This window comes from Bactrocera neohumeralis, chromosome 4 (assembly GCF_024586455.1).
Source record: "Bactrocera neohumeralis isolate Rockhampton chromosome 4, APGP_CSIRO_Bneo_wtdbg2-racon-allhic-juicebox.fasta_v2, whole genome shotgun sequence".
In the NCBI taxonomy this organism is placed as follows: Eukaryota; Metazoa; Arthropoda; class Insecta; order Diptera; family Tephritidae; genus Bactrocera; species Bactrocera neohumeralis.
Window position 1 is genome coordinate 27,014,913 of NC_065921.1, and position 27,728 is coordinate 27,042,640.

At 37.2% G+C, this 27,728-nt stretch overlaps 2 protein-coding genes across 2 annotated transcripts in view; both read right to left on the reverse strand.

Annotated features, from left to right (window-relative positions):
- The window catches only part of LOC126756015 (uncharacterized), a 92,649-nt gene that overhangs the window by 38,582 nt on the left and 26,339 nt on the right, over positions 1-27,728 (reverse strand). The window lies entirely within an intron of this gene.
- Positions 6,399-8,008, reverse strand: LOC126756007 (early boundary activity protein 2-like). Its single transcript, XM_050468795.1, has 2 exons — positions 7,750-8,008; positions 6,399-7,620 (listed from the first exon to the last, which is right to left on the reverse strand). Exon 2 carries the CDS (start codon positions 7,576-7,578, stop codon positions 6,538-6,540), a length of 1,041 nt encoding a protein of 346 aa, XP_050324752.1. The 5' UTR covers positions 7,579-7,620; positions 7,750-8,008; the 3' UTR covers positions 6,399-6,537.

The following is a 27,728-nucleotide window of genomic DNA, read 5'->3' on the forward strand; positions in this document are numbered from 1 at the left end:
CGGTGTTGACAAATAATGTGGCAAATAGGCATAGTAGACACCTACAAGCCGCAAGCACTTGCTCAGCCCTACAATCCTTCAAAAAACCATATGAGTGTAAGTGTGCAGGCATGTAAAGAGAAAAACTTCGTCTCCTCAACTTTTTCTCCTAAGCCAAGAAAGGCAGCCGTTAAGTAGCAGGATTATAGGCGTTTGGCAGTCGTTAGGCAATAAATTGGCGGCGTTCTCGTGTCGCCGGCATCCACATACATTTGTCGCTTGGCTGACTGTCTGTCGCGTGTACGGATGTGTGGATTTGTGCATATGTATGAGTTGTGTTGAAATGGCGGATTAATTTGTTATGAAAAATGTTGGCATACTTTTAGGCATTTACATGCTCAACTGACTGTGCATAATGCTTTAAGAATGGCTTTAAGTTATTTTGTTTAAGGACATTGGCAGTCTTTTCACATGACATATTTTGTTGAAAATTCATTAAGAATTAGTCTTTTAATGAGCAGCTTACGAAACTTTGGGCGGTTAAGCGTGAACCAAATACCTAAACAGTGCGCTTAAATGACAAAGCACGGACTGGTGTTAAATAAACGCATATTTTATAATTATATATTATATTACTTTTAAAGCCAGTGATACACGAAATTATTATATGCCTTCCTTCAGTGGAGCACAATTTCAACGAATCTAGCCAAGTTCACAATCATATTTTTATACTCTCGCAACAAAGTTGCTAAGGAGAGTATTATAGTTTTGTTCACATAACGGTTGTTTGTAAGTCCTAAAACTAAAAGAGTCAGATATAGGGTTATATATACCAATTGAAATCCGGATGTCTGTCTGTCCGTTCGTCCGTCTGTCCGTCCGTGCAAGCTGTAACTTGAGTAAAAATTGTGATATCATGATGAAACTTGGTACACGTATTCCTTGGCTCCATAAGAAGGTTAAGTTCGAAGATGGGCAAAATCGGCCTACTGCCACGCCCACAAAATGGCGAAAACCGAAAACCTATAAAGTGTCATAACTAAGCCATAAATAAAGATATTAAAGTGAAATTTGGCACGAAGGATCGCATTAGAGAGGGGCATATTCGGAAGTAATTTTTTTGGAAAAGTGGGCGTGGCCCCGCCCCCTACTAAGTTTTTTGTACATATTTCGCAAACTACTAAAGCTATGTCAATCAAGCTCTACACAGTCGTTTTCTTCAGGCATTTCCATATACAGTTCAAAAATGGAAGAAATCGAATAATAACCACGCCCACCTCCCATACAAAGGTTATGTTGAAAATCACTTAAAGTGCGTTAACGGACTAACAAAAAACGTCAGAAACACTAAATTTTACGGAAGAAATTGCAGAAGGAAGCTGCACCCAGGCTTTTTAAAAATTGAAAATGGGCGTGGCCTCGCCCACTTATGGACCCAAAACCATATCTCAGGAACTACTCTACCGATTTCAATGAAATTCGGTATGTAATATTTTCTTAACACCCTGATGACATGTACGAAATCTGGGTGAAATCGGTTCACAACCACGCCTTCTTCCATATAACGCTATTTTGAATTCCATCTGATGCCTTCTCTGTATAATATATAGTACATTAGGAACCAATGATGATAGAGGAATAAAACTTTACACAAATACGGTATTTGAAAAATATGTAAATGACGTATAATGAAATCTCGATTATCACTTTATCATGCGAGAGTATAAAATGTTCGGTGACACCCGAACTTAGCGTTTCCTTACTTGTTTATCTTGAGATCTTTTTATAGCAAAGTTCCACACCAAAATTCGTCAAGCACTGGCATCTCTAAAGATTCCTTAACCAAGCAAAAATATCTATCGGCTTAAATGTCATTTTCCATGAGTTAAAAGAGAGAAAGCACTAAGTTGGGTGTAACCGTACGTTTCATACTCCCGACTAGTACGGTTTCTATGTGTTTTTTAGCTACTTCACATTACTTTTTGCGCTTTCAATTGAGTTAATCAGTACTTGCTAGTACAGTAATAAATATAGTCATATTAAAACTATAGTTTGGGATATATGAAACAATGGGATAACAGACTCGCCTTTCTGGCCTCTAACCCCCAACCAAAACGGGAAAAACATCCGCCGCAATAACCCGCCTGAAGAAAGCGGCAAGAACCGATGGATCACCGGTCTAGTTATTCAGCTATGGCGATGAAAAACTGACAAGGTCCATGCCAATTACCGTGAGATAAGCGTTCTTAACATCGCATATAAGGTTTTATCAAGCATACTGTGTTAAAGGCTGAAGCCCACCGTAAACAAACTGATTGGACCTTATCAATGTGGCTTCAGGCCTGGAAAATCAACAATTGACCAGATAGTCACCAAATCTTGGAAAAGACTAGTGAAAGGAAAATCGACACACACCACCTCTTCGTCGATTTTAAAGCCGCTACATTTAAACATTGTCTTACAGCAAAGCTAATATGGCTATGTAAGTTGAAATTGAATGACACCAAAGACTCTGGCAGCATCGGGAAAGACCTTTCCGAGCCGTTCAATACTAAACGAGATATCAGACAAAACGACTCTCTTTCGTGTGACTTCTTCAACCTTTTTCTGGAGAAAATAATTCGAGCCGCCGAACTAAACCGAGAAGGTACAATCTTCTATAAGAGTGTACAGCTGCTGGCGTATGCTGATGATATTGACATAAACGCCCGCGCCGTTAGTTCTGCTTTCTCCAGGCTGGACAAGGAAGCACAGAAAATGGGTCTGGCAGTGAACGAGGGCAAAACGAAATATCTCCTGTCATCAAACAAACAGTCGTCGCACTCGCGACTTGGCTCTCACGTCACTGTTGACAGTCATAACTTCGAAGTTGTGAATAATTTCGTCTATCTTGGAATCAGCATCAACACCAACTACAGCGTCAGCCTCGAAAGCAGGCTCTCTTGTCAAAAGGTGCTACTTCGGACTAAATAGGCAATTGAGAAGTAAGGTCCTCTCTCGACGAACAAAAACCAAACTCTATAAGTAGCTCATTATTCCCTTCCTGCTATATGATGCAGAGGCATGGACGATGACAACATCTGATGAGTCGACGTTGGGAGTTTTCGAAAGAAAGGTTTTGCAGAAGATTTATGGTCCTTGACGCATTGGCAACGGCGAATACCGCAGTCGATGGAACTATGAGCTGTACGAGATATGCGGCGACATTGACATAAGTAGTTCAGCTAATCAAGAGACAGTGGCTGCACTGGCTAGGTCATGTTGTCCGATTGGAAGAGAACACTCCAGCTCTGGACGTATTCGACGCTGTACCCGCCGGGGGAAGCAGAGACCGCCACTGCGTTGAAAAGACCAGGTGGAGAAGGACCTGGCTTCGCTTGGCATTTCCAATTGGCGCCACGTCGCGAAAAGAAGAAACGACTGGCGCGCTGTTGTTAACTCGGCTATAATCGCTTAAGCGGTGTCTACGCCAGTAAAGAAGAATAGGCACCGCTTTTGTTTTTAATAGCAGGAGTTCCTAAAGTCCCCGCAGAGGCTCTCTTGACAAAGTACATATTTAATAAACCAAACATTAAGATCAATCAATCAAAGAGAAGCCAATGGATGAATTGGGCGCATTCAACAATTTTAACCCAGATTTTAACTCATCGCTCCAATCACCACATACAATAACAGAAGAGCAAATCGAAGCATTGGACTCAACAAATAACTTAAATGTAGGGGTTTTGCACTACGAAACATCTTCAGTTGAAGAAAAGCCAAAAGCCAATCGGTGAATTAGATTCATCGTATATCCCAAATACATGGCAATCAGATTTCGATATGCCATTTTCTCAAGCTACTGAAGAAGAGCCAATGGATTATCTATATCCAACCCATATGTCATATACAGAGAACTCACTCTCCGAGCATCATATTCTTCATTGATACAGCCAGTGTCAGTATCAAAAAAGACCAAATTTCAGCATGGACGTAGTCTTTATAGGAGAAATCATATAAGCTAACAAATTTAAGGAAATCCCTGCTCTTGCTATCCCGCGTTACTTTTGGTGCGAGTATCAGTCAAGTTGCCTTACATACTTGATTTAACTGCTAAAACAGTTCTTTGAACAGAGTTAAGAATTCTGAAACGGAACATTTTCTAGAACAACCGATTCAGCACATGGCCTGGTCATGTACTAATTCGTCCAACAATTATAGTACTAATGACTAATTATCCTATTAAGTTTCAAGTATTAAATATATGACACTCTGAGTGCAATGTGGCTGTTATTTAAGAAATATTTATTCCTTCGACTATTTCTGTGGTTACAAAACATTCAGTGAACCACTGACATTTAGCTTTAATGATAAAAAAAATGGATTGAAACTCCATTGAATGACCTTTTTGCGAATTTCCTTTCAGCGAGTTGTCGCACCTTACAAGAAAATATCCGTGTGACCTACACGCATACAATTCTCATTCGCATAAAAAATTTTGCAATAAATTTAGCATTTAAAGCTTAGGACAATGCTGAAATGTTTTGCCAATTTGCCAAAATTAACTAATGAGAGAGAGTTAGAGGAAAAGGTTTGTTCATTCATAAAATTTTATTATGTATTATATAGCCGGGAGTAAGCAAATAAAAACAAAATTGCACCTGTGAAGGGTATTATAGCTTCAATACAACTGAAGTTAATGTTTTTTCTCGTTTCTATTATTTTTGGGCATTATTATTCCAGTTTTTTGCTTCTCCTAACCCATAAGGGATTAGATTGAAAAGTCGCTAATTTCACACTCCATGAACTCAGTAAAATTGAATTTCACGCGCAGCTTAAAAAATTCGCCCAAATGAAAGCACAACTTTCGCTGACAACAGAAGCTTAAGAATATAATATTCCCCCTGCTTAGTCAGAGCCACAATTTCTTATCCTCCCCTTTTCCGAAAATGCCATAAATGCAATGAAATCAATTTAATTTTCTCTTCAAGCTTCAATTTCTCGTTTTAACGTTCTAAAAAGTTCGTATCTAAAATATCTAAGGCGCGTTTATTCAACTTTGTCTCTGTCAAAATACGCAAAATCCACTCACACATCTCAATCAAACAATTCTGTTATTTACGAAAACACTTTAAGGCAAAAGTTTTGTTGCTAGCAACTTAGAAAGGCGTAGATATTTGTGTGGACATAATAAAATTATGACGAACAACAAATAAATAATGGCAATAACGGAAATAATGAAAACCTTTTAACACTTTTATTTTTATTTGGAGGCAGGTACGGTGGGCGAAACCCGCAATATAGGCTTGCATAAATAAAAACAAAGTTATTTTCCTTGGAATAATAATCTAAGAACAAACAAAATTTAGAAAATTAAAAAAAATATGACTAAAATATTTCGGGTTTTCTTTAGTCATGATATGATTTCTAAACTTTACTCCATTAAGAGAATTCTGCATTGACCGAAACAAATGGTAGTCCGATGTTGCAAGGTCAGGGCTATTTGGTGGAGGCATCAACACTTCCCAGCCAAGCTCTCTCAGTTTTTGCCGAGTCATCAGAAATGTATGTGGTCTAGCGTGGTCCTGATGGAAGACGAAACCCTTTCTGTTGATCACTCTGACCGTTTTTTCCAAGTGCTTGCTTCAATCTCATCAGTTGTTGACAGAAAAATGTAGAATCAATCATTCGACCAGACTGGAACAGCTCATAGTGGATGATTCCTTTCCAATTCCACCAAACACTCAGCATAACTTTTCGAGGCGTCAATCCTAGCTTTGCGATCATTTGTTGAGCTTCACCACGCTTGGACAATGATTTTTTCGCACATTATTGTCGCACTTGATCCACTTTTCGTCTCCTGCTACCATTCGCTTCAGAAATGGTTCAATTACACTTATTTTCACTGAAGAATCGCACATGTTAATTCGGTTCATTAAATTTTTCACAGACTATTCATGTGGTACCCAAACATCGAGCTTTTTTTTTGTATCCAGCCTTTTTTAAATGTTTCCAAACCGTTTGATGCCACTTATGTGACGGTCCTCCTCAATCCATAATTTCATCGACTTTTCCAGTGATAGGTGGATCGAAGCAGGGTGCACCTTTTACATCGAAATTTCCAGAACGGAAGCGAGCCAATCATTGTTGTGCTACCCGAACTGATACAGCATCGTCTCTGTAAACTTCACAAATTTCGTTGGTGGCTTGCGTGGCATTCTTCCCTTTTTTATACAAAAATTTCAAAATTTAGCGAATTTCTTCATTATTTTCACTCATTTTTGAACAGCTGTAACTTTTTTTCAACTTCCCCGAATTTAATTTTTTTTTGGTTAAATGAAAATCTCACCTTTCCAATACTAAATGGTATGACACAATATGATTGGTAGCACTGGAGATATAAGACTGCAATGACATCTATTGACAAAAAACGAAAAGACTTTTTCGACTACTAAATATTATCGCATATATTTTTGACATTTTAATAAATTATTATTCATTACAAAATCTACTCTTATATATATCTACTCTTACATAAATCATAACATATAAATAATATTAATAAGGATATTACAAAAATTAATCTAAATTAGTTTTGGATAAACTCCTCCTTTTAAAACTTCTTTCGATTTCTGCACACTTCATAGTAATTGTGTGCCGGATGTCTGACTCCGTACAGTTGAAAACTCGCTTCACATAATATGTAATGTCTGCTACCTTAAATGGGTCTAGTTGGAGCTTGAGTGGACGGTTAGATTTCGGAAATCTGTTCGAGGCCTTGCCAGTGAGTGTGTGCGTCGCTAAAGTTTGCCGGTCGAAGATTAAACACAATAGTGCCCGGGTGGCAGTTGCCACTTCCATGCCATTTATTTTGGCCAAATCCGCTTTGGAAACGCGTGTGCCATGTGAACCTATTTCAACATCAGGCGAGTCCTCATTAGCTGCCTTTACATTCTGGTGATCCGTATTCGAAACATTGGGAGATATGTTTTCCTGATCCGTCAGTTCTTGTTTAACGACGACGCCCTCACTGACTTGAGATCTGACAGGCCCTGATTGCACTGACGAAGACGATGGTGTCTCTCCGAGCGACTTCCCTGCAGATAAGGTTTTCGTTACGTTTGATGGCTTCGCTTTAATACCATTGTCTATATTCATTGAATGCGGCAACTCAGTGCTAACCGGCTCTCTCATCATATTTATTGTTTGCATAATTCTTTGAAGCATGTTAATGTAATGTAAAGTCTGTATCATTGTTGTGTTTACTTCATTTCGCGGTGTCTCTTCCTGCTCTGGAAGAATAATTTCGTCCGATTTTAATTTTTTCACTTCACCATTGAATTTCTCTTCAAATTCTAGGCGGCGTTTTAACTGAAGATCTGCTGCTGATGATCGATCGGCTGGAGTTTGTTGGCGATTTCTTAGTTCCGACAAATCATGTTGTGTTCTGCCGCCGCCGGTTTCTCTTGGTAAAGGAGGAAATTTTCGTAAATCGAGTGCTATTTCCGACGATTCGTTCTCGATATTCACACTGCTGTTCAGAGATAGGTCCATAATTGTAAGTTCCGGGGATTCGTTTTCCATTTTTATATTCAGACTGTTGTTCAGGGATTGGTCCATAATTGTAAGTTGTGCAAAGATTTGATGTTTCAATGTCAGGAACTGATTTTGTAATGATGTTGAGTGGAAAAGTTTCTCATATTTATACTATTCGGCGTTAGGTATGAGTCGAACACATAGAATTTTATGCCTGCGCGGAAATCTATTGTTCCACAATATACTTGTACGTACCTGAAGACGTATTGTTAAAGAAGCTTATTGTTTTGTTACAATTCAAGGGTTTATATATGAATCAGGTGGTTCGTTTGAAATCGCTTTTGCTGTTGAAATTTTGGCACTGGCTTCTTGTTTATAAACATCCTTTTGTCTGACTAACGAGATTTGTTCAGCTTAGCTAATGGTTCCATTGTAGATAATTTTGGTGGAAAAGACAGAAAATTAACAAAACCTGCTCATCAATCGAAGTCCAAAAGCAGCGCCTTACAATTACTGACTAATTTGGATTGGAAGGTTTGTTATTGCGCCTTTGTTGGACACAGAGGAGAAAATCATCAGCTGTTTTGGAGACTTTTTTGGCGCCACAAAAAATTACTTATTTACCTTAGCCTAAAAGTATGCTAAAAACTTAGCTCAATAACTATTCACCTTAGCCTAAAAGTATGCCAAAAACTTAGATTTATTTTAATTTATTTATTTACAAAGGCAACTGAGTTACAGGGTTGCCAAGTATTGTTTATTTTGTATTTTTAATAATAATAATACCCAACGATTACCCTCTTCCCGCAATTTTTATATTTTTAAGTATTTATATGCACATAATTATAAGCAAATTTTGAAAGCTATGCGAATTATTAAAACACCACCTCCAGGAGGGGGTAAATTAACTAAAACTGCCAAAAAAGATGTTACAATCGAAGAATTAACCAAAAAGCTAGCAGAAATGGAACAAATCTGTAAAAAACTCTCATTGGAAGTAAATACCCTAAAAGCCGAAAATCTAAAGCTTAAGTCCACCTATATTAAGAAACTTCCGAATTTGGAAATAAGGTTGAATTCTCAACGGATGAAGAAGAACAAGCTAGAGAAACTGTATAGATTCTAAAAAAAAGACCAGCTAAAAACGAAATGCAGAGTAATCCCCTGATCTTCCGTAAAAAGCAGATAAAGCCACAGCCCAGCTGATAATTCTATTCTAATTAAAGTTTCTAAAGATCTTAATCGGAAAATTAAGAGGTTTAAAAATGAAAGTCCCTAAACAATGGAAGAAATTCCGACTACTCTCTTTGGAAAAGCTGTAAAAGACTACAAACACCAGAAACCCAAATATGTCCCATTAAAATAAGTGCTGATAGTTGGGCCAGAGACGATTCGAAAAAAGCAGAAGTATTTTCGGATTATTTAGCCAAAATATTCTCCGCATATGAAACACACCTAGTTTAGCTTACTGCTTGCAGTCAAGAAAGCGAAGAAATCTCAAGTTGCACAAGCAGTAAGCTAAGTGAAGAAATCAAAAATCTGAAAAACAAAAAATGATGATTACTGCCAAGATCCTAAAACAGATTCCTCCAATGAGTATGGTAAACATTACCAACATTCTTAACGCGACTTTTCATCTTAAATGCGTGCCAACTTATTGGAAAATTGCTGAAGTTATTATGATTCTAAAGCCAGGAAACCATATCACTTCTACCGATAATATCGAAGCTTTTTGAATCTACTCATAAAACGTTCCAATAAAATCGTAGAATGAAAAACCATAATTCCAGCGCATCAGTTGGGTTTCGAGCTAACCATTCTACGATTGATCAAATCCACAGAACTACACACATTATTGAAAAAGCCAGCCAGCTACCAATGGCTTGTGTATTAGTATGGATGGAATCGTTCGGGGCTTTTGCGATACTCTCTTGCAAATGGCAAATAAATCTGAGTATAAATCAATTAATAGTGTTCCAAAAGACGACGACTGATGAGGTCCCGATCTCTAGATCATCGACTTTGCAGTTGCCAGCAATTAACCAGACCAGAAGGCCAAACGAGTTGTGAAAATATAGATATTAAGCTTTGCATTATTTTAAATTAATTAAACATCTTATTTTCGAAATTTCCAAAACCCCTTTTTTACTACATATTTATTGAATGCTAAGATATTTCTTATAATATTTACCGAAAAAAGTGTAGGAGACCGGCTACTTCAATCTTTGATTGTATTTTTCTCGAAACATCGTTTTCATAGCCGGTGGTCACGATTTCTCAGAAACTAGTAACTATATTTTACTGAAATTTTTAACAGTTCTTTTAAATAGAATGACCTTTTGGTGGATCAAAGAATTTTCTTCCATTGCAACTAATTCTTTCAAGGCAATTTATGGTGAAAATTCGACCTACTGTTTTTTGCCAAAAATTTCATTTCTTTCCGAAACCTTCGAATAATAATGACCCATCAACCGATGAAGTTTGAGTTTTTGATTTTAGAATAATGCTTCGTATACTCTGCTGACCACAATGAGGAGACGTTTTTGGGGCGATGCCTCCCCTAACCAGCTGCCAACGGCTGAATTTCCAAAAGTTAAAAAAAAAAACTCAAAAAATTTTACTCAAATGTTTGTTTTTGATATGATCAAAATTTGTAGTAAATTAAGCAATTTATTATATGAAAAAAACTGTGCAAATATGTCTTAAAACACTAACTTTTGGTCTCTACCCTAAAAACACTTTTCAACTGTGCTGTTTTACTGTTACGTCAAATACCGAATTATTTTCTTTTTTATAACAATGCAATTTTTAACTAAGTTGATCACATCTCTTTGGACAGATAAGTGGATGATAATGAACGAAAGCCACAGCGTAGTCTTTGCAGGTAGCAAAAGCCATTCCGGAAAATTTGTAAAAGCTATAGAGAGAAAAAGATAGACATATACTTCTTGGATTCGAAAGACTAACAGAGATAAAAAGAATTTCAAAGTGTGATTAAATTCTACCTGCTACCGCGAATTTTTCCTTTCATCTTCATAACATTATCAATTTTCGACTCTGAAAAATCGACGCTTTGAAGAATGAATATTCAATCGACTATCCCAACAGAAAGTGAATTACGGAGTCGTCAACAGACGCGGAACGACCGCCTATCTATCTACAATAAAAACGCCAAAGAGACTTTGGAAATATATTCGATGATGAAGTGAAAAAATGTAAACTAGAAGAAACCATAACTCCAATGCCGCGAAATGAAGTAGATATACCGATGGTACAGATATCACTTAACTATTCTAGAATGACAGCTTTTAAAGAGGAGCCACTTGAGGACTTGAAAGCATCGAATTCTTTAATTTTAAGGGACTCGCTGATTGAGACAATAACTCTTTGATAATGCAAAAAATGACAGCCATTAAATAAGAACCAATAGATGAGCTAGACACAACCAACAATTTAAATACAAAGAAATCACTCTTCGAAACATCGTTGCGAACGCCGCTAGTAACGGAAGAGCAAATGGAAGCATTAGACTTAATCTTAAATGTAGGGATCTTGCACTCAGAGACATCATATTCCTCTTCAGCTGAGGAAGAGTCAATCGAAGAGTTAAACTCAACGAATATCCCAAAGACATTGAACTCGGACTCCAATATGCCATGTTCTTTAGCTACTGAAGAAGAGCCAATCGCCGATTTGGATCCATCCAATATATCAAATATAGAGGACATGCTTTCCGGAACATCACATTCTTCATTGATACTGTCAGCTACTGAAGAAGAACCAACTGTCAGCATGGACGCAGTGTGGAATAGATCACACTCTGAGTTCACTAATGATTGCTTCCAACTAGGACCAAATGGCACATACATAACCGGAGCACAATTGCTGAGAATCAACTGGAGGGAAGTATCAATCACTACACGGCAACTTTTAAGTGCCATTTTTAACCGCGACACTCTTGCGACACACACTCTAAGTGGCAAGTCCTCGCCCGCTTTTCTGGATCGTAACCTCCCTCTCAATTAGATGCGCACAAAGTGGCTTATGTGCTATATTTCATCAAACTGCTTTTCAATTGTCCAGAAAATGCAATCCGGAATGCAACCCCGATGAAGTGTGCCGACAAGCAAAAGCTATCCGATGGAAGAGCTCACGCAATGGTAATTTAGATAAATAGTTGTAATGCCTTAAATAAGTTTTTGAGATATGATACATGGAATTAGTTTTTATAGTTGTAATGAAATATTAAACTGCCGAAAATATATATTTGATAATGTATAATTACTTAGTCGGGAAGTTGTATACAAAGAGCATTCCAAAGTAAACAGGACTTTTCGAATCTAGCGCCCCCTGGTGGCGCCATCTATATGTCGACTGGTGCGTTAGAATCTGCTATCTTTATCGATTGTCCAGTGAGAATTTCATGACATTTCATTGATTGGAAGTGAAGTTATTGCGTTTTAGGTGTCAGTATGTTTGTGTTATCGGTGCAAACATGATCTTCGAACAAAGAGCCAACACTCGGGGTATTCATCTGATATGGCACCGTGCGACTTCTTCCTTTTTGGAAAAAAAGGCTTACACCGGCATACTGGCGGCCATACCGGCCAACGAGCTAAAACACTCGTTCGACATGCTTTTGGACCGTGCAAAAAGCTGTATTGAAGCACAAGGAGACTATTTTGAATAAATAAATTGATTTTGCCGAAAAAAACATTTGTTCTGTTTTTGTTTTTAAAGTCCTGTTTACTTTGGAACGCTCCGTGTACATATAAGCGGCCTTAACAGTCTTAAGATAGGTTTAAATCGTTTCGTCGGTACTTAAAGTTCTGCTGATCCGTATTTCTAAGAGTTTTGGAAATCATGAATCAAAATTTCGTTTCTATTCACATGTGTTTCTGCATTACTTTTTGTGCGAAGTTCGACTTTATGATCTTACAGTGGGAAAGATTAAGTTGCAATGGCAGATATGAAACTTGATTGCAAAGCAAAGTTCTTTAAACCGAGTTAAAGTATCTAAAATGGAAATGATTCTAGATAAACTGATTAAGCAGATATTGCTTAGTAATGCCCTGGTCATATACTTCAACCAACAACTATAGTACTAGTGACCTGCTCTCCTATTTCGTTCCAAGCATCAAGTCTATGACACTCTGATTCGAATGTGGCTGTTCTTAAAGAAATATTTATTTCATCGACTATTTGTGTGGTTGCAAAACATTGAGTGAACCACTGACACTTAGCTTTAATGATAAAAAATGAATTGAAATTCCATTGAATGACCTTTTAGCGCATTTCCTTTCAGCGAGGTGTCGCACCATACAAAAAATCACCGTGTGACCCACACACAAACAATTTTCTTTTTGTATAAGACATTTTTCAATCAACTTACCACTTTAAGTTTAGGACAATGCTGAAATGTTGCCAATTTGCCGGAATTAAGTGAGAGTAAGTGATGATAGAGAGTAAGGTGAAACGGGTGTTATACATAAAAAGAAAGTAGTCAAGAAGCTTAATTTAATAGAAATGTGGTCGGAAGCCAAATTGGCAATAAATAACGAGAAGTATATACTTGAAGGTATATATGTAAGTACATATTTCTTTGTAGCTAAGTTTGTTAGCCGGGGGTAAGCAGATAATTTGGTGTGAGTATGACAATAACACAAAATTATTTTTATACCCTGAGCAAGTTATATTAAATATGCCATGATGTTTGCAACACGCAAAAGAAAACGTCGAGGACCCTACACGTTATATACATATATTAACGGTCAGCGTGACAAGCTGAGTCGCTTTAGCCATGTGCTGTGCACTGAGCGTCTCTCTATACATAGTAGTGGTTCCTTGCAAAGAAGCTGCTTATTTTTCAGACCTGCTGGTATCTACCCTATAGCATATAGCTCCCATGAACGATCGAAGTCAAGTGCTTGCATGGAAAATCATTTACTCTAACGGGATATCTTCACGAAATTTGGCTTAACAACAATGCAAACTCCGAAAATATTGTACAGATCGGACTACTATACCATATAGCTGCCATGGTAGATCAACATCCTTATATATAACTTTTTTGCACCCTTTCACGCTATAAAAATTGCACCTGTGAGGGGTATTATAGCTTCGCTGCAACCAAAGTTAACATTTTTTTCTTTTTCTTATTATTTTTGGTTATTATTCTCCCCGTTTTCTGCTTCTCTCAAACCCATAAGGGATTAGATTGAAAAGTCGCTAATTTAACACTTCATGAACCCAACAAAATTGAATTTCACACGCAGCTTAAAAAGTTTGCTTGAGGAAATGAGCCCGCAAAGTGTCAATTCGCCCCAAATGAAAGCACAACTTTCGCTGACAACAGAAGCTTAAGAATATAATATTCCCCTCGCTTAGTAAGAGCCACAATTTTTTATCCACGCCTTGTCCGAAAATTAACCGACACCATAAATGCATTGAAGTCAATTTAATTTTGTCGTCAAGTTTCAATTTCTCGCTTTAACGCGCTAAAAGAGTTCATAACTAAAATACCTAAGGCGCGTTTATTCAACTTTGTCTCTGTCAAAACGCGCGAAATTCACTCACACATCTCAATCAAACAATCCTGTTATTTACAAAAACACTTCAAGGCAAAAGTTTTGTTGCCAGCAACTACGCCTCTCAGATATTTGTGTGGGCATAATAAAATTATGAAGAACAACAAATAAATAATAGCAATAACGGGAATAATGGAAACCTTTTAACACTTTTATTCTTATTTGGAGGCAGGTACGGTGGGTGAAACCCTAAATTAAGGTGTGCAAAAATAAATAAAAGACATTTTCTTAGAAATAATAATCTTTGAGTAAATAAAAGTTCAAAAATTAAAAAAAAAATTAATAAACAAATAAAATACTATTATACAAAAACAAAAACAATTTAATAGCTGCTTATGCTAAAATGCGTCAACTTAAACCCTTTTCCACACACGTAAATCAACGTACTGATCTTTTATAAATGTGATGTGCACACCCTCAAACTGCTGAACGTAAAAAAAAACCTTTAACTCTAAAAAAACAAAAGAAATGTTACCCATGTTTCAATGTTAGGAATTTTAAATACTATAATAATGTTTTATAACATCACGATATGGAACTTCAGGGAACATAATTTTTTAAAATATGATTAAAGTCTAGGTAAGCAAGGGTTTAGTTCGATTCTCGCCGAATTTCGTAATTTGTGTGAAGGCGAAGGTACATCTTGTCACTTTCACCTCTAATGCCTGACTTTGCCAGATTGAGATTGAAAAAATACCGTAGCCACACCTTAGAACCTAGAGAGATTCATATTAAAAGCCTTAATAAATTTGTGGTGAGCTCAAAACGCTTTGTCGATTTGGGTAATACCATGTTCAGACCGAAAATTTAAAAGATTAGATTATATTTAAGCATTTCATAACCCAACAGTGTTCTCACTGCCGTTAGAAAGATCAAAAAACAGCTGTTGTTGTCATTCAAGAAACATAATATTTATCAAAAGAAAAGATTTTTATATAGTATTTTGAAATAAAAAGACGACTTTTTTAATATTTTCCATATAATAGAAATAATGGATGCATTTTTTCATTTGTTAAGTCGATTTTCAGATGAAATTAGATACATTGCTTTAAAAAAAATTTGTTTGTTTACATTTTTTTCCCTTTGTAGTGTCTAAATCAGCTGTGATAATGTAACAGATTTCCAGTGCTGACAAATAGATTGCGCGAAATCAGAGTCGCACAAGCAAGAGATTTAGGGTAAAATGCGTCAATCAGTTTCAAACGTAAATCATGCTGATCTTTTATAAATGTGATGTGCAATGAAGTGATTTGGAACTGTCATTTTTGGCGAAATCTTTTAAAATATGATAAATTTTTAAGATTAGTGGGATAATCCATTCAACAGCCGAAATCGTGTGATTAAGTGTCGGTCTGAACAGGGTATAACACAAAAGACAAATATCTTTCCAAGTGACATCCATCGATTTTGGATCAACTCTTTATAAGAACAAGTAAGTAAATGCTAAGTTTGGGTGTAACTGAACATCTTATACGCTCGCAATTTTTAAGGATCAAGGCATATTAGGTAATATAATAGATTAAGACCTAGATCTAAAGTGTTTTCTTTAATATTAAATATGTCCACTTACTTTCAATAAGACCTATATTAAACGTAGATTCAAAGTGAACTTGAAAGTCGATTATATTGGTACTAGGAGCAGGTCTGGACATTAACGACTATTTGGACTGTTTCGAGTACTGCCAAAAGAGTGTTTTCGCGGATGTGGTTTGCTTTGAAAGGAATGAAATTGATTTGGATTAATAAATATAGAATTTCAATTTTATGAGCAAGTTCACCTTAATTTTTTATCACTGCAGTATACTCGAGATCATTTGTAATCGCTATGAAATCTGTTAGAATAACAAAAATAATTATATGTGGTATATGAAAACTAAGGTATTTCGTGGACCGATTTCACCATTTTGGCAATAAACAATAAATAATATTATATGTCCACTTAATTTAAGTCATCTTAAATACGAACTGAACAATATAAACTATAGCTTAAATTTGAAAAAATTTATTTTACGTATATGGAGGCTAAGGGAAGTATCGACACGATTTCAAACAGGAGCAGATTATTATCGGGACAAGATTATCTATGAATTTCAATAATATAGTATGTCTCACAAAACAGCCATATGTAGTGAAGTTCACTCCATATATTCCATATCTGGGGGGTTGACAAGCTCTTGTCTGATTCATCTGGCAACTTCACAGATTTTCAATTGACCTATTGTAAAGCGATTGAATTTGGTTTAGCTTAAAATGACATTTACTAAATGACAAACGTTTTGTCGTCGCGGTTATACGATGAAATTGGTGAAAGATGGTGTACTAAGTTTGTGATTTAAGGGCTTATATACAGTTAGAATTTTCAAAAAATCGATTTTTTGTATTTTATTTTCTTAATTTCCAAATATTTAAGACTACACACAGAAAATTTCATATAGCTCTGATGAAAATTCCCAAAGTTATATGCAAATTGAAAAAGGCGTTTCAGAGTGCTTGGAAGTACAAAGCCAAACTTTAAACGCGTTTTTCTCAAAATGGTGTTTTCAAAGTCGGTGAAGAACATTACTCAAAAACGAGTAAAACGATTAGTCTCAAACGAAATCTGTATTTTTTTTTTGTTAATTTCAGAGGATCCAGTTGAGAGGAGATCCAGAAGATTAGCTTAGATTCTTCTTAATAAATGCTTTTCCAATGTTAAGACTTAAAATACAGTTAAAAGATACCATAAGATACGTACAAAGTTTTGGATTATTAAATGTAAACGTTTTCTTTTTTCAGAAAAAATTCCGGAAAATTCGCTTTTTCGGTCCTCTAAACCCTTAATTTTGTTATATTATTTCTTGCCAATTACCTATCTTTGGGCTTTAAAACCACGAACCAATTTCTCCAAGGAAACCTTCCAAGTTGTTCAAGATATTTTTACCACACTTATGGCTGGGACGGAGCGAACGAATAAACCGACCAGAAAAAGTTAATAAAGCACATCATACCTGTACACACAATTTTGACATAAGTATAAAACAATATATCAACCTCGAATAAATTTTGGTCTAACATACAACTATCTAATAGGCTCTTCACTTATTTCGTGGAACTTTGTCGATCTAAGCAGAAAGAAGCTATAAATTATAACATATATATTTTACATTTTAATTCTTTATTAATCACCACAAAATCTACTCTTATATATGTCTACTCTTACATAAATCATAAATACATAAATTATTTCTTGTAGATATTAAAAAGATTGATCTAAATTAGCCTTGGATAAACTCTTCTTTTTAAAAATTCTGTCGATTTCTGCACATTTCATAGTAATTGTGTGCCGGATGTCTGGCTCCGTACAGTTGAAAACTCGTTTCACATAATATATTATGTCTTCCACTTTCAAATGGTCTAGTCGGGGCTTGAGTGGGCGATTAGATTTCTGAAATCTGTTCGAGGGCTTGCCACTGAGTGTGTGCGTCGCTAAAGTTTGCCGGTCGAAGATTAAAGTCAACAGTGTCCGCGTGGCAATTGAAACTTCCATACCGTCTATTTTGGCCAAATTCTCTCTGGAAACACGTGTGCCATTTGGACCTATTTCAACATCAGGCGACTCCTCATTTGCTGCCTTTACATTCTGGTGATCCGTATTCGAAACATTGGGAGATATGTGTTCCTGATCCGTCGGCTCCTGCTTAATTATGACATCTTCACTGACATGTGGCACTTGAGTTCCAACAGGAACTGATTGTATTGACGAAGACGTTGGTGTCTCGGCGAGCGAGTTCCCTGTAGTTAAGGTGTTCGTTACATTTGTTGACTCCGCTTTAAGACAGCTATAAAGGCCTTCAACATTGTCGTTACTCATTGGATGCGATAACACCGATGGAAAATCAGTGGGCGCCGGCTCTCTCATCATATGTATTGTTTGCATAATTGTTTGAAGCATATTAATATAAACTAAAGTCTGTACCGTTGCTGTGTCTACTTCATTTCGCGGTGTCTCTTCCTGCACTGGAAGAATGATTTTGTCCAATTTTAATTTTTTCACTTCACCATTGAATTTATCTTCAAATTCACGTCGGCGTTTTAACTGAAGATCTGCTGCTGATGATCGATCGGTTGGAGTTTGTTCGCGATTTCTTGGTTCAGACAAATCATGTCGAATTCTGCACTCGTTCTTGCGTAAATCGAGTGCTTCTTCCGACGATTCGTTTTCCATTTTCATATTTGCACTGCCGTTCAGAGATAGGTCCATAATTGTATGTTCTGAGTACTCGTTCCCCATTTTTATATTCACACTGTTGTTCGATAAGTCCATATTTGAAAGTACCGACGATTTGTCTTCCATTATTTGCATATTTGCACTGCATTTCAGGGATAAATCCATAATTGTAAGTTGTTCAAAGCTTTGATGTTTCAGTGTCAGGAACTGATATTGTAATGAGGATGAGTGGAAAAGTTTCTTATATTTATACCATTTGGCGTTGGGTCGAGCAGGTAGAATTTTGTACAGATGTATGTGGGTCCATGAGTCGAAGAGGTAAAATTTGGTACCTGCCTATTGTTTAACAAAATATAAATATATATGTACCTGTGTACGTATTGTTAAGGAAGTGTGTTGTTGGTTTACAATTCAAGGGTTTATTTATGAAATAGGTGGTTCGTTTGAAATCGCTTTTGCTGTTGAGGTTCAAGCACTGGCTTCGCGTTCATTATCATCTTTTTATGTGAATAACGAGATTTTTTCGGCATAGAATGGTTCCATTGTTGGAAAAGTTTTATCCATTATTAAAACGAAACAATTCATGATCCAATTTAAGGATACACAAACAAGGGAAAATTGAGAGGAGGGATGAAATAACCGACCCAAATGATTTCGCGATCTTTGAGGTGGTTGTTTCTTCGAAGAATATTTTACAAAAATGATTCTGATGAGGGATATTACACGAAATGAGCAAGAGCAACTAAAAGCTGGTTAGATCCAGTCGACCTTGATGTCTGGCACTTTTACAATAAATAACAATTTAAATTTGGGAAATAAATGGACCATTAGCAAACCCTTGTCAAAACTTAGAATAACATTTCTTCCTCTAGTATTTCTTTTAAGTTTTTTCAAACGCTATTCTTCGCGGAAGTAATTATTTTGTGCTCAGAAAATATTTTCGTCATGGTTGGTTCCCTCTTCTAAGCTACTTTGTTGGCTCCCTCACATCCTACAAACTCCTATGACTTCTCTTACTTTTCATGTAACCTCAATCTTCTTAGACCCAATCAAAAAAAAAAATTCCACAAATTTTCAAATTTAATTTTCTCAAAGAATTTCAACTAATAATACTCTTCTTATCCTCATTTCTCGTATTTTCTCAACACAAAATTTTGTTGCACCACAAGGCTTCCAGCAAGCTTAAGAAAGGGATTGCCGAGCACACCAAATTCCATTATCGCATTTTATGAGCAACTTTCGGTAGATCGCCCACATTGTCATTGCCGTGGGTCGTGCTACTTTCGAAGCCGAAATGCGAAGAGTACGAAGAGTTGACAAGCTGGTCGACAGGAGCAATGTTCAAAAATTCTACGACAAGATGCGGCGACTAACAGATGGTTTTAAGACCGGGGCATAAACTTATAGACCCCCAGAGGTGATCTGGTAACCGATGCTCAGAGCATACTAAAATTATGGAAGGAACACTTCTCCAACCTTCCGAATGGCAGTGAAAGCACAACGCCAGGAGAAGGCGAGTCCAATTCACCAATCCATGACAATGGAGCAATTACCCGTCTGAAGAACGAAAAGGCGGTGGGTGTCGATGAATTGCCGGCCGCGCTGTTAAAACACGGCGGCACAGAACTGATAAAGAGCATGATTCAGCTTCTTTGTAAAATATGGTCAGACGAAAGCATGCCCAACGATTGGAATTTAAGTGTGCTCTGCCCAATCCACAAAAATGGAGATCCCACAATCTGCGTCAACTACCGTTGGATAAGCCTCCTAAACATCGCATATAAGGTTTAATCGAGCGTATTGTGTGAAAGATTTAAGCCCACCGTCAACAAACTGGCTGGACCTTATCAGTGTGGCTTTTGACCTGGCAAATCAACAACCGACCAGATATTCACCATGCGCCAAATTTTGGAAAAGACCCGTGAAAGGAGAATCGACACACACAACCTCTTCGTCGATTTCAAAGCTGCATTCGACAGAACGAAAAGGAGCTGCCTTTATGCCGTGTTGTCTGAATTTGGTATCCCCGCAAAACTAATACGGCTGTGTAAACTGACGTTAAGCAATACCAAAAGCTCCATCAGGATCGGGATGGACCTCTCCGAGCCGTTCAATAGGTTTCAGACAAGGCGACTCTCTTTCGTGCGACTTCTTCAACCAGCTGCTGGAGAAAATAATTCGAGCTGCAGAACTTAATCGAGCAGGTACAATCTTCTATAAGAGTGTACAGCTGCTGACGTAAGCGGATAATATTGATACCATTGGCCTCAACAGTTCTGCTTTCTCCAAACTAGAAAAGGAAGCGAATCAAATGGGCCTAGTGGTGTACGAGGGCAAGACGAAATATCTCCTGACATCAAACAAACAGTAATCGAGACTTGGCTCCCACGTCACTGTTGACAGTCATAACTTTGAAGTCGTAGATAATTTCGTCTATCTTGGAATCAGTATAAACATCACCAACAATGTCAGCCTGGAAATCCAAAGCAGGATAACTCTTATCAACAGGTGCTACTACGGACTAAGTAGGCAATTGAGAAATAAAGTCCTCTCTTGGCGAATAAAAACCGAACTCTTTAAGTCACTCATTGTCAACAACTGATGAGTCGACGTTGCGAGTTTTAGAGATAAAGGTTCTGCGGAAGAGTTATGGTCCTTTGAGCATTGCCCACGGCAAATACGTATGTACATTTCGTACGAATGAACGAAAACACTCCAGCTCTGAAAGTATTCGTCGCAATACTGGTCGGGGGAAGCAGAGGAAGAGCTCCACTCCGTTGGAAAGACCAGGCGGAGAAGGACCTGGCTTCGCTTGATTTGCGCTACCTTGCAAAAAGAAGAAACGATTGGAGCGCTGCTGTTAACCCGACTATAATCGCGTAAGCGGTGCCTACGCCAGTAAAGAAAAAGGAGTAGTATTCTCCTAAAAGTAAGCGTCGTCCAGCTCTTTTTACTGGGTACAGCACCTGGTTTTCGATACAGACTTCTACGTTCAACCGTGCCCACCGCAGTAAGAAATGCTTGATTCATGACTTAGTTCTATCACATTATTTTTTGCCGAGGCAAACGAGCGAATGAATAAACAAACCTAAAGTTAGTTGTGCTATTTGCACATATAAAACGAGATGTCTACCCGAATAACTTTTGGTGCCAAAAAGAGCGGTAGGCTTCTCTAAAACGTTTTTAACTTATTTTGTGGAACTTTTCGATCTCATGTAGAAAGAATCTATATATTATCACAAATAATTTTGACATTTTCATCTTTTATTAATCATTACAAAATCTACTCTTATATATTTCTACGCTTACATATATCAAAACCTACACACAAATGATATTTCTTTAGCATATGTATTAAGAAAATTATTCTAAGTTAGCCTTGGACAAGCTTCTTTTTCTAACAATTTTGTCGATTTCTGCACACTTCATAGTAATTGTGTGCCGGATGTCTGGCTCCGTACAGTTGAAAACTCGTTTCACATAATATGTTATGTCTGCTACCTTCAGTGGGTCTAGTTGTGGCTTGAGTGGACGGTTAGATTTCGGAAATCTGTTCGAGGGCTTGCCAGTGAGTGTGTGCGTCGCTAAAGTTTGCCGGTCAAAGATTAAACACAATAATGCCCGGGTGGCAGTTGACACTTCCATGCCATTTATTTTGGCCAAATATTTTTTAGAAACACGTGTGCCACATGGACCTATTTCAACATCAGGCGACTCCTCATTTGCTGCCTTTACATTCTGGTGATCCGTATTCGAAACATTGGGAGATATGTGTTCCTGATCCGTCGGCTCCTGCTTAATTATGACATCTTCACTGACATGTGGCACTTGAGTTCCAACAGGAACTGATTGTATTGACGAAGACGTTGGTGTCTCGGCGAGCGAGTTCCCTGTAGTTAAGGTGTTCGTTACATTTGTTGGCTCCGCTTTAATACTTGTGTATGGTATTATTCTATAATGGCCTTCAACATTGTCGTTACTCATTGGATGCGATAACACCGATGGAAAATCAGTGGGCGCCGGCTCTCTCATCATACGTATTGTTTGCATAATTGTTTGAAGCATATTAATGTAAAGTAAAGTCTGTACCGTTGCTGTGTCTACTTCATTTCGCGGTGTCTCTTCCTGCACTGGAAGAATGATTTCGTCCAATTTTAATTTTTTCACTTCACCATTGAATTTATCTTCAAATTCACGTCGGCGTTTTAACTGAAGATCTGCTGCTGATGATCGATCGGTTGGAGTTTGTTCGCGATTTCTTGGTTCAGACAAATCATGTCGAATTCTGCGCTCGTTCTTGCGTAAATCGAGTGCTTCTTCCGACGATTCGTTCTCCATTTTCATATTTGCACTGCCGTTCAGAGATAGGTCCATAATTGTATGTTCTGAGGACTCGTTCCCCATTTTTATATTCACACTGTTGTTCAGCGATAAGTCCATATTTGAAAGTTCCGACGATTTGTCTTCCATTATTTGCATATTTGCACTGCATTTCAGGGATAAATCCATAATTGTAAGTTGTTCAAAGCTTTGATGTTTCAGTGTCAGGAACTGATATTGTAATGAGGATGAGTGGAAAAGTTTCTTATATTTATACCATTTGGCGTTGGGTCGAGCAGGTAGAATTTTGTACAGATGTATGTGGGTCCATGAGTCGAAGAGGTAAAATTTGGTACCTGCCTATTGTTTAACAAAATATAAATATATATGTACCTGTGTACGTATTGTTAAGGAAGTGTGTTGTTGGTTTACAATTCAAGGGTTTATTTATGAAATAGGTGGTTCGTTTGAAATCGCTTTTGCTGTTGTGGTTCAAGCACTGGCTTCGCGTTCATTATCATCTTTTTATGTGAATAACGAGATTTTTTCGGCATAGAATGGTTCCATTGTTGGAAAAGTTTTATCCATTATTAAAACGAAACAATTCATGATCCAATTTAAGGATACACAAACAAGGGAAAATTGAGAGGAGGGATGAAATAACCGACCCAAATGATTTCGCGATCTTTGAGGTGGTTGTTTCTTCGAAGAATATTTTACAAAAATGATTCTGATGAGGGATATTATACGAAATGAGCCAGAGGTGGTTAGATCAAGTCGACCATGATGCCTGGCACTTTTACAATAAATAACAATTTAAATTTGGGAAATGTATGGACCGATAACAAACTCTTGTCAAAACTTAGAATAACATTTCTTCCTCCAGTATTCCTTTTAAGTTTTTTCAAACGCTATTCTTCGCGGAAGTAATTATTTTGTGCTCAGAAAATATTTTCGTCATGGTTGGTTCCCTCTTCTAAGCTACTTTGTTGGATCCCTCACATCCTACAAACTCCAATGACTTCTCTTACTTTTCATATAACCTCAATCTTCTCTAGACCGAATCAGAAAAAAAAATCCACAAATTTTCAAATTAAATTTTCTCAAAGAATTTCAGCTAATAATACTCTTCTTATCCTCATTTCTCGTATTTTCTCAACAGAAAGTTTTCTTGCACCAAAAAGCTTCCAGCAAGCTTAAGAAAGCGATTGCCGAGCACACAAAATTCCATTATCGCATTTTATGAGCAACTTTCGGTAGATCGCCCACATTGTCGTTGCCGTGGGTCGTGCTACTTTCGCCGACAGCGTAATAAAAATTTTCCAGCCATTACACTGTGCAAGTTAACATAATACTCGCATGTTTGTGATGAGGATTTTTTCGGACTTCTTCATGTCGCTGCCCACACTTCAGCCACTTTGGTTGCTGCTACTACCACTTGACTTGCTACTTGAGCGCCATAACAATGAAAGAAACACAAAATTGCCACAAAAATGTTGCGCATCATTAATAAATGCCGTGATAGCAAGGAAAGTGGCCGCCGAACGCGTTTGGTGTCGATACAAAACTATTTTGAGGAAACTTTTATGAAACTTATTTTACGACTGTGGCGAAAGTCGAAAAGTGTGGCAACGCGCAGTCGGACATTGTCAACTGGGGTGAATGTGCTTCAGTTTACAATCGAAATTGGGCACTTACAAATCTTTAGTTTGCTCTTAATATACAAAGGCATTATTGTGTAGCCTACTTTTGAGGGCAAACTTTATTTTTGGAGTTATTAAGGGAATGGGTGCAGTTTTTATTTTTAGAAATAGCTGGATAATGTTGGTATATTATATGGGCAGTTGCAGTTCAAAAATAAATCGGATAACTTATTGTAAATTTGAACGTCATATTCGATGATTTCGCAGGATAATTCTTCAGCAATCTCAAATAAGCAGTATACTAATCAAACATGTTGAGAGTTTTCATTTTATTATATAATTCTGGCTTAAATAGTGTACCCGCGGAAAGGACTATAATCTTTGGAGAGGACTTAAGGACATGAGAACTTGTTGACAAGGTATTCGATGTCTAGAAGCGGTCCGGAGCGTTTTTGCAGGCAATAATTTAAATATGTTTTCAAGAAAGCTAAAGAAGCAATTTCAAAAGTTTTCTCAGGGGATTAAAAGCTACCGTAGTTGAGAATTGCAACAAAAACTATTTTTCAAACACAAACTATAAACATATGCCAGAGATCGGTAATTTATTGGTGAAGGTTGCGTCTTTCGTCCTATTAAACTTGCTTTAACATATATTGTCCGTGTAACCTTAAAATGTGGCCCGTGAATTGTTTGGTTCTAATAATGAATAAAGCCTCTTTAAACAATAGAACCATTACGCAGTCTAAACAAATCTCGTTAGTCAAATAAAGGGATGATAATGAACATTTCAAACAAACCACCTAATTCATATATAAATCATTAGGTTGTAAGAAAACAACAAGCTTCTTAACGTCAAAACGTCTGCAGGTACGTATATATCTATGTTGTTAAACAATAGCCTTCCGAACAGGTAAAAATTCTACCTCTTCTTGCTCGACCTAACGCCGAATAGTATAAATACGAAAAACTTTTCCACTCAACATCATTACAATATCAGTTCCTGACATTGAAACATCAACACTTTGAACAACTTACAAATATGGACCAATCCCTGAACAACAGTCTGAATATAAAAATGGAGAACGAATCCCCGGAACTTACAATTATGGACCTATCTCTGAACAGCAGTGCAAATATGGAGAACGAATCGTCGGAAGTAGCACTCGATTTACGAAAATTTCCTCCTTTACCAAGAGAAACCGGCGGCCGCAGAACACAACATGATTTGTGGGAACTAAGAAATCGCGAACAAACTCCAACCGATGGATCATCAGCAGCAGATCTTCAGTTAAAACGCCGACGTGAGTTTGAAGATAAATTCAATGGTGAAGTGAAAAAATTAAAATTGGACGAAATCATTCTTCCAGTGCAGGAAGAGACACCGCAAAATGAAGTAGACACAGCAACGGTACAGACTTTACTTTACATTAACATGCTTCAAACAATTATGCAAACAATAAGTATGATGAGAGAGCCCGCGCCCACTGATTTTCCATCGATGTTATCGCATCCAATGAGTAACGACAATGTTGAAGGCCATTGTAGAATAATACCATACACAAGTATTAAAGCTGCGCCAATAAACTTAACGACAACCTTAACTACAGGGAATTCGCTCGCCGAGACACCAACGTCTTCGTCAATACAATTGGAGCCTGTCAGCACTCAAGCTCCACATGCCAGTGCGGACGTCATCATTAAACAGGAACCTACGGATCGGGAAAACATATCTCCCAATGTTTTTATCGCGTATAACCAGATCGTAAGTCCAGCAAATGAAGAGTCGCCTGATGTTGAAATAGGTCCAAATGGTACACGTGTTTCTAAAAAAGATTTGGCCAAAATAAATGGCATGGAAGTGTCAACTGCCACCCGGGCATTATTGTGTTTAATCTTCGACCGGCAAACTTTAGCGACGCACACACTCAGTGGCAAGCCCTCGAACAGATTTCCGAAATCTAACCGTCCACTCAAGCCCCAACTAGACCCATTTAAGGTAGCAGACATTACATATTATGTGAAACGAGTTTTCAACTGTACGGAGCCAGACATCCGGCACACAATTACTATGAAGTGTGCAGAAATCGACAGAATTTTTAAAAAGAAGAGTTTATCCAAAGCTAATTTAGATTGATTGTTGTAATATTCTAAAAATATATTTTTTATATGTATGTTAGGGTAGATATGTATATATTTATAAGAGTAGATTTTGTAATGATTAATAAAATATTAGAATATCAAAAATATATATGAATAATATATAGCTTCTTTCTACTAGATCGACAAAGTTCCACGAAATATATGAAAAACGTATTAGACAGGCCTAAAGGTTGTGTGTGACACCAAAAGTTATTCGGGTAGTAATGTTTTTTTATGTATCAAAATTGTCTTTACGATGAGCTTAGTTAACTCTGGAGGTCGGTTTATTCGTCCGCTCGTCAGTCTATCCGCCCGTATTAAAAATTTTATAATAAAAGGCTGCTATTGCAGATGAACAAAAATCGATGGCACCGCGTGCAGCATAAAATTAATCGGCAAGATATGCAGAAACCTTCGTCAGTATTCTTGAACATTTCTTGCTACTGTGGAAATTAGTGAAATTGAGGAGTAACTGGTCTCATAACTGGTCTGGGCCTACTTACACATTTTATGTCAAAAACTAATGCTGTCAGACTTACTAAACTATACCTTAACGTATACTGCTGGTTTGTATGTAAAACGGTTTAAAAAGAAAGTCAATGGATTATCAGAATCTCTGTGTGCCCCGCTTATATACGAAAAATATCGCCTCACCTGTGAAATTGTTACTGTATGCAAGGAGAATATTGTCCCGTTAATAATAAGCTATGGTGGTTCGACAGTCACACCAAATGTATAGTTTCTTGTGTAGAAAAGAACAGGTGTAAAATTTAAGATTGATATCTCAATACATTACAGATAGATGGACATGGCTAAATCAACTCAGTTCTCCGACCTTCTTCCTCTTTTACTTTTGGTACTTTGTCCTGCATTAATGTGATCTGTTCAACGTATAAAAATGACAATAGGAAATCGAAAAAATCCATAACTTTCGTTACATACTCTTAGTATTATTACCAAAGCGCTGACGAGATGCCAAGCTGTTTTCGCAATTTAATCGAGTAATTATGTTCTTACGGTAAATAAAACAACAGCAATGAACGTGGGATATAAATATACTCATTATGTCGTTATCTGTTTACTTTGTGGGCTGCTGAAGTTGTAACGGTGACGTCAATGACAAATGCTAGGGAAACAAGCTTATTATGCTAGGAATTCAATTTTGATGCTATTATTGACCTATTACTTGCTGGCTCTTTAGTAAGTAATTATTGGATGATAAATGTGCGTGGAAGCGCAAATATTTTGGTAGAGGTCAGTAAAGAGGGCAAACAGGAGATTGTTTACTTTAACGGAGGTGGTTGAATGATTTAAAGGAATATAACTATATGTTACGAA

What these genes read in the sequence shown, in the direction of transcription:
- LOC126756007 (XM_050468795.1), bottom strand. Translation starts at nt 7,578, where the DNA reads ATGGACCAATCCCTGAACAACAGTCTGAATATAAAAATGGAAAACGAA.